General features: G+C 54.3%; 1 protein-coding gene across 5 annotated transcripts in view; it reads right to left on the reverse strand.

Annotated features, from left to right (window-relative positions):
- The window catches only part of SCNN1B (sodium channel epithelial 1 subunit beta), a 14169-nt gene extending 3588 nt beyond the window's left edge, over window positions 1-10581 (reverse strand). The window contains exons 1-10 of one of the 5 annotated variants that reach the window (XM_015643367.3): window positions 9239-10581; window positions 8301-8469; window positions 6961-7051; window positions 6733-6845; window positions 5290-5665; window positions 4035-4228; window positions 3154-3257; window positions 2567-2730; window positions 2017-2124; window positions 257-374 (exon numbers count right to left, since the gene is read on the reverse strand). In XM_015643367.3, the coding sequence (XP_015498853.1) occupies window positions 257-374; window positions 2017-2124; window positions 2567-2730; window positions 3154-3257; window positions 4035-4228; window positions 5290-5665; window positions 6733-6845; window positions 6961-7051; window positions 8301-8383 (1351 nt within the window). In that variant the 5' untranslated portion in view covers window positions 8384-8469; window positions 9239-10581. Of the gene's footprint in view, window positions 1-256; window positions 375-2016; window positions 2125-2566; window positions 2731-3153; window positions 3258-4034; window positions 4229-5289; window positions 5666-6732; window positions 7052-8300; window positions 8561-9238 lie in introns of those variants that run through there. The other 4 variants (XM_033517976.1, XM_015643365.3, XM_033517977.1 and 1 more) reach the window with 4 other exon arrangements.
- Window positions 10582-11585: the final 1004 nt, after the last annotated feature.

Below are 11585 nucleotides of genomic sequence, written 5' to 3' on the forward strand. Positions count from 1 at the left end.
AGGACAGCAGGACAGCAGGGACAGACAGGGACAGAAGGACAGCAGGGACAGCAGGGACAGCAGGGACAGACAGGGACAGCAGGACAGAGGGACAGCAGGACAGCAGGGACAGCAGGACAGCAGGACAGCAGGGACAGGACAGCAGGGACAGGACAGCAGGACAGCAGGGACAGCAGGACAGCAGGACAGCAGGGACAGACAGGGACAGAAGGACAGCAGGGACAGCAGCCAGCCCCGCTCCCCCATCAGCTCTTACCCCAGCCTGGGCTGTCCTCGTTATTGCAGTAATTGACCCCTTCAGGCAAAGGGAACATATAGTGCCCACATCCACAGATCTCCACCATGTGGTTTTGGAAACAGGAGCGCAGGCAGGCCTGGGGAGGGAAGAGGGGAGCTCAGGCTTGGGCTGAGCCCTCGGGCAGCTCCGTGTGGCTGGCTCTGAGAGCCCCTCAGCTGCCAGGAATTCCCTCTCTCTTGCACTGAACAGATGATTTTGGGGCTGCAGACAGAGAGGGATGAAGGTGCAGGGGAAGTGGGAGCTGCCAGAGCTGTCCCTGCCCAGAACCTCTTCCAGCCTTGCATTGGAGTTTTTAAGGCCACTCATGGGAGCTTTTTCCTCGTGGGAAATGGAGAGAGCTCAGTGCCCACTCCCACCAGAAACTGCTCATTTCTCTCTTATTTTAGGGCTTCATAGAAGTAATATTCAAGCTTCCAAAATAGAATACAAATGTTCTGTTCCACCACAGACATGGCTGTGCTCTCCAGGCTTTACACAATAGTGACAAAGGCCTGGTATTACACTTTAAGGCCAGGAATTTCCAAATCCTTCAACATAAAGAGCAGATGTATGAATGATCCTCTCTGTGTGGCTGCTGCTCTTCTGGGGAGGATCGTGCTGCAGCAATGTCATTAGCAATGAAGTTCATCACCTGAGGCTGAAGGGGGATTCTGCATGAGGCAGCACAAAGCAATAACAAATCTGTGAGGAGATAATTAAATTTAACAGTTGTGGGTAGGACAAGCAGAGAATTTCTGTGTGCTAGGAAAGGTCCACAGAGTGCAGAGCAGTCAGGGAGTGATGGAAGAGCCTGGTTTTGCTGAGAGGGCTCTGAAGTGGCGTTACGTGGGCACAGAACTCCGTCATGGTTTGCACTTCTGGGGAATAATGCAATCCTCACCAGTGTTTGCTTAGACCTTATACAAGCATCTTCAAAAGCTGAGTACAGTGGTCCAGTTGTTATTATATTTATAAAGGTAGAAATATAAAACCACTGCCAGCCCAAAGCCCTCCTGATCTCAGGGTGCATCTGTGAATCACCCCAAAAGGTTTGGGTGTTTCTCTTATTATCACATCTCACCCTCAAGAGCTGCTTCTCTCTCCAGTACAGCCTGTTACAAATTAACCTGTGCTCAGTGTTTGCACTCTAATTTTTGACAGATTCCAGGTTTAGAGACACTCAACTTTCTCATCCAATTTTCAGACTGATGAAGAAGCAAAGGGCTGTTTTGCTTCCTGTACAAACCAGCTGCATTTGCAGGGTGAAAAATTATTTGATTCCCCCAAAGAGAAAAAAGTTAAAGATCACAGAAGTGTTCAGAGGGAGAATCTGTCCCTTGTATTCCTCTCCTCTCAGGGGTAAATATCACTTGTGTACACAAAACACGAGTTCCTGAGAAGTGTCACTTTGTCTCAGCAGAAGCTTCCCAGAGCCTCAGTGACTGTTCCTACAGAACCATATGGGGCTTAGATCAGATATTAGGAAAAATTTTGCATGGAAAGGGTTGTAAAGCATTTGAACAGGATGCCCAGGGCTGTGGTGAAGTCACCATCACTGGAAGTGTTCAGAACCCATGTGATGTGGCACTTGAGATGTTTTATCAGTGGTGGTGCTGTGCTGATGACCCTGAAAGATTTCACGATTTTATGATTCCCCAGTACCCTCCATGATAGGCAAAGATTTAACTGCTTTGAGGATTTTTCTGAGGAGTGTTGTTAGGTTTCAAAGGGTGTTTCACCTGTATGGAGTAGGAGGTGTTGTACTGGCTGTAGAGGTTTTTGACAGGGACGTCGGAGCCGTTCATGGTGCAGTCGCTGTAGGGATAACCCATCCGCTCCAGCTCATCCTGGAAAGGAACCCAAACACCACACTGTGCTCATCACTTCTCCACAGGTCCCCTGTGCCTGTTTCCCAGAGGCTCTGTAATTCCTGTGCTCCCCACTGGCTTTGCTAAAACTGAAAGAGCAGAGGTGGCAGTGCTGAAGAGGCTGCAGCCCCTTCCCTGGGTGGATCCAGGCAGGCCAGGGTGCTCGGGGATGGCAAAGCCCTTTCTGACACACTGGAGAAGGAGGCAACCATGACCTCAGCCCAATATTCCAGCCTCAATAAAGCACTTTGCCAGGACAGTTACATAAAATCCTCCATAAAGCACTCCAGCCCCTGACAGGTGTGTACCTTGTCTCCTTTGGTTTGAGCCAGTTCAGCCAAGACTTAAAGCAAACTTGGTTTTGGTCCCATCAGATAACATTATTCTCAGACAATCTGCTCCTGAGGAATGCCACACATACCACCAGCACTCCAATGGAGGTTTCTGTCCCAGCCATGGCGTAGATGCCCTGATCCTTGAGGAAGGGGAAGCTCTTCTGTTGGTGCAGCATGAGCCGGGCCCCAGCAGCAGAGGACAGGTAGGGAATGTAGTCCTGTTGGCTGATGTCCAGAATCAGCTTCAGCCCTGGGACACCAGACAAAACACTCACAACAGCAATTGGATTGGAATGTGAGGCTTGGGGAAAGAAGGGAGTCTGTCTTCTTCTCCCTGTTCCTTGGGAAGAGCCAGGGTCTGGCTGCCATGGAGGAACACTTATGGTGGTGAATGCCCAGAATGGCAATAGCTGGGAACAGTCAGGTGTTGCCTCAGATATTTCAAATATCCAGAGGATGCCCTTCTGCTACGTGTCCGTAGTCACTTTTTTCCTATGTGCCACATTTTCATTTTGTGGCTCATTCCCTTCCAGAAAGCCTCTGTTCCCTGTTGCAGTGCTCCAGTGCCAGAGGAATCATAAATCTGTCCTGAGTGACAGAAGTGGGCACCAAGAGACAGAGCCCTCACGTCTGCCCCTCCAGCCCCCTCCTCCACCACAGAGAGCTCCCTTACCAAATTCAGCCCCAGGGTTGGAAGAGTTCAGAGCCTCTTCATCCATGCCCCAGTTAAAGATGTAGCAGTTGCCATGGTCTGGGTGGTAGATTTGGGTGAAATTCCTGGAAGAATCATACACATAAAGCTGTGACTCTCGGGAGGACTCAAGGGGTGTGACATAAAGCAGATGGTGGGCCCAGCTCAGCAGCTGTGCTGGGGTTCACCTCCCATTGCCTCATTTGCTGAACACCTGAACTACAGCTGCTAGCACTTCACTCCATCTGTTTCTGAACAAAAAGGCACGGCAAGGTGCTGGGACGTGGCCCTGGGGACAGCGCTCCGTTGGATGGAGAGGAACATTTGTCACACAGGTGACAGCAACAACTGCTCAGTGGGAGCTGTGGTTACAGGTCTGGGCTGGCATTACAGCTCATGCCTTGATGACAGTCCTTGGTCCCCCTTGGTGCAGAAGGGACAGGGCTCCCCACAGCCTGGGGTGCTGCTGAGTGCTCCCTTTCTCAGCACTGGAGAGGGGAACCCGGGATTCATAGGAAACAAAGTTGGCATTTCTCAGAGCCTTGTGCCAAAGGGAGGGGGGCTTTACCTGGGGCTGTGCTGCTGACTCAGCACCTGGCTATCACTGGATACCCTGGGTGCTGCTGATCTTGATATGTCATGAGCAAAACAGCCCATCCAAAACACTAACTCAGCCAGCACTGTACCAAAAGAACACATTTCAGCCAGCATCACATCCACAGAAACTCTGAGAAGGGTTTTTAGAGCTAAGAATCAGCAGCAATTTCATTAGCAGCTGATATATACCTTAGAAAGAGAAAAGAACCTGTGTGCTGTTCATTCCCACAGGGATGAAAAGGGGCAGGGAGCTCGTGTGCACCTACTTGTAGTTGCAGGGTTCAGCCCCGTAGAGACACGCCAGGATCATGTCCTCTGCCTGGTATCCCATCCTGATCCTCTGGTGCAGCGGCACCTTGGAGAGGATGGAGGTGGACTGCAGGATGTACCACTCGCTCACCGCCTGCGCCGCGCTGCTGAAGTTCCTGTAGGTGCAGTTGTCAGAGCCCTGCTGGCTGCACTGGGGACACAGAGCAGGCAGCTGTGAGCCCGGGGGGATGGCAGGGGCCGTGCTGTCACCTCCTCCCCACGGGCTCTGCTGTCACCTCCTCCCCACGGGCCGTGCTGTCACCCCCTTCCCACGGGCTCTGCTGTCACCCCCTCCCCACGGGCCGTGCTGTCACCTCCTCCCCACGGGCCGTGCTGTCACCTCCTCCCCACGGGGACATGCAGACACCAGCCCTGCCTGCAGCTCCCAGGAACGGAGAGACTCAGCCTGACAAAGCCACAAGCAGATGTCACACAGAGCTGACTGTCACACAGAGCTGGCTGTCACACAGAGCTGACTGTCACACAGAGCTGACTGTCACACAGAGCTGACTGTCACACAGAGCTGTCACACCGAGCTGTCACACAGAGCTGACTGTCACACAGAGCTGTCACACAGAGCTGTCACACAGAGCTGACTGTCACACAGAGCTGTCACACAGAGCTGTCACACAGAGCTGACTGTCACACCGAGCTGTCACACAGAGCTGTCACACAGAGCTGTCACACAGAGCTGTCACACCGAGCTGATTGTCACAGTGCATTACAGGGTCCCTCCCCAGGGACATTTCCCAGCTGGGGAGGTTATACATCAGCCCCAGGGTGACCTCCACAAGTTAACAGAAAATGTCAATTTTGGGCCAATTCTTTAAGGCTGGAGTTTCCCCAGCCCCCGAGGTGTGCCCAGGCAGGTCCTGGCAGCCTCCATGGAAGGAGGGAGTCCAGCTCGTGCCTCTGCACTGTGAACTGCAGCAGGAAAGGGACGGGGCAGTGGCCACAGCCTCTCCCTGGCATTTTGGGTGCCTGACCCAAGGAAGGGGTGAAGGTGTCTGGGAGCCTGCAGGGAACACCCCTGCCCTGGCTCTGTCCTGGGCTCAGCCTGCAGCAGGGGCTGGGTCTGGGCAGTCCCCAGAGCTGGCACAGCCAGCCCAGAGCCCCAAGGCAGAGCAGCCAGGGGGGGAGACACACATCTCCCTTCTTGCCGAGGCCCCCATCCCTCATCTCTGCCTGCTGCCACTGTGGGAAGCCTCTCACCAGCTTCACTGCCAGCTTGTACTTCTTCTCTTCCGACGTGGTGTTGGATGGGGCAGGTGGAGCAGTGGTTTGGTTCCCCACAGTGGTTTCGTTGCCCAAGGCTTCGCTGCCCCCAGCAGTGTCACTGCTCACACTGGTTTCGGTGTCCAAGGCAGTTCTGTTGCCCACAGCAGTCTGGTTGGTCTCAAAGATGTCCAGGATGACAGGATTGTCTTTGTCGTGCTCGTCGATGAGGACCAGGGGGATCTGGTTCCAGAGCTCCAGGTCGAGCGGTGGGGACACGTTCTCGCTGCCGTTCCCCGGCTGCAGGATCCTCTCCAGCGCCGCCTCAATGAGCCTGTCCAGCTCCTTCAGCAGGGGCTTCACCTCTGAGTATCTGTGGGACAGGGAGCTGTGGCCAGGCAGTGTCCTGCTGCTGCCTTGGACCTTCCTGGGCACCTCAGAGTCTGCCTGGAGCTGCTGGAGGACAACGGGAGCTTCCATGCAGAGCACGGCCAGCTCAGACACGGCTGGGCAGGAGGGCAGTGGGAGGATAAACAGGGAGTGCTGCAGGAGTGAACACACCAGGGCTGGGCCACATTGGTTCTAGTTCAGTAATTCACTACAGTTTACACAAAACACCTCTAACAAGTGGAGGAAAAGCTACCCCTAAGCAATTCTTGCATTGGCTTGAGAGCATCTTGCCTTGGGCTCCACTATTGCATGGATATGAATTAAAAACAGCTATAAATTTAAAGCAACTGTAATGAAAATCAGTGACTCCTTTTAAATCACAATTCAGTTCTGTCTCTGTGGTTCCTGGCAGACAGGATTGTGGAAGCAGCTCTTAGGGACTGGAGTATGAGCAATGAGAAAAATGTTCACAGCAAGGAAGGGGAAGAAAAAGAATTGTGGGGAAAGATGGAAAGACGGATTCTGGGAAAGGTGAGCTGAATTTGGTTCTTCTGTGAGCTGAGGAAAGTTTGCAGGGAGGTAAAAACCTTCATTTGATTGATTGATATGGTGCAGAAGCTGTGCTCAGAAGGAATTCCTCCCTGGCAGGGTGGGAGGCCCTGGCTCAGGTGCCCAGAGCAGCTGGGGCTGCCCCTGGATCCCTGGCAGTGCCCAAGGCCAGGCTGGACAGGGCTGGGAGCTCCTGGGACAGTGGGAGATGTCCCTGCCATGGCAGGGGGTGAAATGAGATGAACTTGGAGGTCCCTTCCCAGCCCAAACCATTCTGGGATTCTATGAAGCCCAGGAGAACTTGCAGGCAGATGAACCCTCCTCTGGCCCTGAGCCACTCATCTTCACACTGTTCTTTATTTGATTTTAGGGTCACTTGGTGACTCCATTAATGCTCCTAACGCGATGCCTGAGTCAGGAAGGGGCCCTCAGTACCTCACACTGGCAATGTTTCCGAGGGGTTAAGGCACACATGGGGAAATTGGGAGAAGAAAAACTTACTTGAAAGGGTTGGCATTGCAGATGGTGACTGCAGGGAACTTCATGGTCTTAAAGCCAATGGAGAGAGACGAGGTGACGTTGTAGGAGAGGTAGGTGTTGATGAGGATCCCCCACTGCCAGAACACCAGGGATGCAAAGAGCAACGTTAGGAAGAACCAGATTAATTTCTTCTTTGGCCCCTCCTTGATGATGCGCTTGGGGCCGTGGGTGTTGGTGTTGTCGCAGTACCAGACCAGCAGCTCCTTGTAGGTGTAACCAGGGCCCTTCTGCAGGCGGTGCAGCGCCCGCACCAGGTACTTCTTCAGGTTCATGCTGCTGCCTGTGGGCAGGAGAAAACCACCAAAGCAGCTCTGAGGAGGAGCAGGGTCTGTGCCACAGCAGGTGTCCCTGTCCAGCACAGCAGGAGTGGGACAGTCCAGGGCTGTAACCCAGGAGAACTCAGCACAGACACCCTGCAGGGTCATGCCGTGGCAGGGAGGTGTCACCCAGCCTCCTGGGGGGACACAGGAGAGCTTTGGGATCTGCAGTTCCAAATGTGCTGAATGCTTTTGTCACATTTTGGGTTCTTGCTGGCCCAGCAGAGCTGAGGGACCTGGTGAGCCCCGAGCACAGGCTGTGGTGTGGCAGTGCCTGCCCAGGGCTGCTCAGCCGGTGGGAATGCTGTGTGCACCACACTGACACAGCTGGAACACTGTGTGCACACTGAGACAGCTGGAATGCTGTGTGCACACTGACACAGCTGGACTGACACAGCTGGAATGCTGTGTGCACACTGAGACAGCTGGAATGCTGTGTGCACACTGACACAGCTGGACTGACACAGCTGGAATGCTGTGTGCACCACACTGACACAGCTGGAATGCTGTGTGCACACTGACACAGCTGGAACGCTGTCCCAGCCTCAGCCAACACTAGATGGACCAAGCAGGACACGCAGGCTTGGGTAGAGCTCAAGCTCACAGCGTTCAGGGCTCAACCTCACTTGGAGCCTGAGACAATTTTTCTTAAAAGTAAGAGGTATTAGAGTGCATCCAGCTCTCAGAGGGACAGCAGGAGGGGTGCTGGAAGCAGCAGCACCTTTCCTAGCATCAGGAATGCTGTCCAGGGCTGCTGCCCACTGGAGGACGGACACCAGATTGGTTTTTTCCACCAAATTCCTCTGTCTGTCAGATATTATCAGTACGGCCCCCCCACTCCCCCGCTCTGGTGAGGGATGCTGCATACCTGGCATTCATTTTGTGAGTAAATAGAACATTTTGTGCTGCTATTTTAAGGTTAGAATCTGTGTTACTAAATCTTAACATCCCGAGGCAGGATTTCAAAAAGAACCCGAGGCAGCCATTCAGAACATTTGTCAGATTTAAGCTGCAGGAGAGCAGAGTTAAAGATTAATGCTGGGAATTGGCCCCATCCTGGGAGGAAGAGTGGAATAATGCAGCAACAGTTCAGTAAGGAGCAGCACTCAGCAGGGCAGGAATGAGGGACACAGCATTGCTTGCAGGTGAGCAAAGAAGGCAGAAAAGGTGTGCACAGACCCTGGGGAGGGAAAGGAGGTGGGTTCTTCATACTTTTCAAAAATAAAAAAGGTGATACTGATTCCTTGATCTGCTGGCCAGATCTGCAGATTCTCAGATTCTCCTGAGTAGCACATGGAGAGACTGAGAGCGGTATTCAGAGATCCTGCAGTCTCACTCCACGACACAAAGAGAGACGATGGATTTCACCACATGCCATTACCTGCAATGTTAGATGTAGCTGGTCCTCAGAGAGGAATTTGGAACAACAAACCCCAGCTGCTTTCTCTAAGATCCAAGGGCAGGCTCTACTCCTATAGAAAAAGATTTTGTTCTCCAAGGAACTCGTGTCCTGGCACTTGGACCCCCTGGACTCCCAACATCATCTCACCCTTCATGACCTCGTGCCACTGAGGTTCCTCCTGCCGTTGCCTGGGGGTGCTTTGCTCATGGGGGAGCAGACCTTGCACCAGAGCCTGGCTGGGTTTTGGGCAGATGTCAGGAGAGAGGCAGCACTGACCTGGGGCTCTGCTGAGCTGCCCATGGCCATGGGAGGACAAGAGCCCCGAGCTGCCCCAGCCCCGCAGCGCGAGCTCAGCCCCCGCCCGAGGCACAGCAAGGTCAGCCTTGGCTTCACACAACCAAATCCTCACAGCTCCTCAAGGTCTGGGGAGCCCAGCGAGGCAGATGAGGAAATATTTTCTGCCTTTTAAGAAATCCAGTAAAAGATTTATATTAGATTGCAACTCCAAACCCCCCTGGCTCTGTGCCCTCGGCTGTCCCTGCTCTCACCAACACTGGCTCCTGCCACATGGAGACCCCACTTGTGTGCTGGTCTCTGTGGGTCACTCACCAGCCTGCCAGTGCTGGGGGAAATGATTCCTTTTCAAATGGGAGAAAAGAAATGGCATGAAGCAAAAGCTGCTTTTGAATATACCTGGATGACTTTTTTGCAATGTATATTCTCATTTCTCATTCAGTTTTCTCCTTACCTCGATTTCCAGAGTGTTTCCAAACAGGATTTGTCCTCGCTGGCAGCTGGCAGCTGCCCTGGGCGAGCTGCCCAAGCTCCTGTGCTCAGTGCTCAGTGCTCGGGGGCTGGAGCTGCTCGGGACAGGGTTGGTGCCAGGTTTGGTACCAGCCTGGAATGGGTCCTGCTCTGCCCCATCAACGGGCTGTACCTGAGCAGAGAGGTGATAAATGAGAGGTGTGAAGAGCCACTCTCCATCTGTGCACAGACCCCTGTGCCCGCTGCCCACAGCCCCTCCGGAGTGAGGAAGCAGAGCAGTGATGGAGAAGGAGCTGAGCAGGGCTGGGGGCACAGGAGGTGCCACACACAGCCCTGAACCCTCTGCAGGTGGCTCCAGGGAGCCAGCACTGCTCTACATCCGTGCTCTGGGCTGCTCTGGTCACAGCAGGGTCATCTGAACTGTCTGGAGCTGACCCCAGGGATGTGAGACCCTGTGGTGCACACAGGGTGCCGTGGCCCCTCTCCTGGCAGCACGTGCAGCTCTGTGAACTCATCCTAAAAGAAACCTGCTCCTGGTTCCAGTGGGGTTTCTCTGTGCTGTGGACGTGTCCTCCCTGTCTCCAGCAGCTGAGTCCAGCCCTGCCTCATCCCAGCATCACCCTGGGTGAAACTCCTCCACCTCACAGTGACATCAGACTCCCACATTACGAAATGATTGTGTTGACTCTGTTGAATCTCCTCTGGGGTTTTCCTAGGGCAATTGCCACTTGAAGGAAATAAAGTCATGAGCAAAACTTGGCCCACTCCTGGAAGCTCCAGGGTCAGACATGGGCTGCAAAACCACGCTGACACCTCTGGCCCGATGACACTGTGATTGCTCAGCACTTTCTCCCCTGGAACACAGCACTCACTCCTCTTTGATGGCCAGCTGCTCCTCTGGCTCCATCCCCTGAGCCCTGGGGGAAGAGCCCAGTTTTCCTAAACGAGACATACTCTCTAGTGGTGTTTTTGCAAATGAGAGGAATTTCTTTTATTCCCTCACAAGTTTACATGTTGGCAGTTTGAAAAGTGGAGCAGCAGCGTGTCTGAGCAAGGAAAGGCTGTCTCAAGGTGGGGCAGAGCTCCCAGCAGATGCCCGGTGTCGCTGGTGGCGTGCAGGGACAGTGACCAGGGCACACAGCCCCAACACCCAGGGCTCCAGCCCCAAGGGACAGGCGTGCAGCACTCAGGAGTATTTACAGTCTGGGAGCTCAGATAGCGCTCACCTGGCTCTGTGTGTGTGTTAGGCACTCTGCTCCCACTTCCCTGCCTAACCCTGAGTTCCCCTCTGCTCTGCAGCCAGGCTGGGAGAGCTGGGAATGTTCCCCTGGAGAAGGGAAGGCTCCAGGGGACCCCTCAGAGCCCCTTCCAGGGCCTGAAGGGGCTCCAGGAGAGCTGCAGAGGGACTGGGGACAAGGGATGGAGTGTCAGGGCAAGGGGGAATGGCTTCCACTGCCAGAGGGAAGGGCTGGATGGGAGATTGGGAATAAATCCTTCCCTGGCAGGGCGGGCAGGTCCTGGCAGAGGTGCCCAGAGCAGCTGGGGCTGTCCCTGGATCCCTGGCAGTGCCCAAGGCCAGGCTGGACAGGGCTGGGAGCTCCTGGGAGGGTGGGAGATGTCCCTGCCATGGCAGGGGGTGAAATGAGATGAATTTGAAGGTCCCTTCCAACTCAAAGCAATCCATGATCCCGTGGTTCCTGTGATGTCCTTCTCTCACAGGACAGCCACAAGCCGTGCTCCTCATGTGCCAGTAAGGTCACATTGCTGAGTTCACGTTGCTGCTTGGGCAAGGAATGACAGGAATCCTGGATAGTGAGAGGAGCAAACCCCCAGCACAGCAATCCCTGGGATGCTGTGAGCATCCCCTGCCTCAGTGGGAGACACCATCCTGGAGCAGATGGCACATTTCCAACACCAAACCAAACCCCAAACTATTCCATGAAGATGCAGTTTGCTCGCATTCACTTCTATCAGGGAGATTAAATATGTAAATAAAGGTTAAATCCAAATTACTATCCCTGGCTTCACACTGGATACATCCCAAACACCTCCCAGCACGAAAACCTGCCCCGCTGCTGCGAAACCAGGCAGAGATCGGGTGACTTCAGATGTGTGGCAGTGTAAAAGACACCACAGCCAGCCCAGTCGAGCCGGTCCCTTCGGCCCCGAGACGCCGCCGAGGGATGCCCGAGGGCGCTGGGAGATGTGGGCATCCCCCGGCAGGGTCCCGGGGCCGAAGGGACCGGCCAGCCCCGACCCCGCACACTCCGTCCCGGCCCCTCCGCCCCGCTCCCGGTACCTGTCCCGGTACCTGCCCCCGTACCTGCCCC

The sequence above is a fragment of the Parus major genome, chromosome 14 (genome assembly GCF_001522545.3).
Source record: "Parus major isolate Abel chromosome 14, Parus_major1.1, whole genome shotgun sequence".
Lineage (NCBI taxonomy): Eukaryota > Metazoa > Chordata > Aves > Passeriformes > Paridae > Parus > Parus major.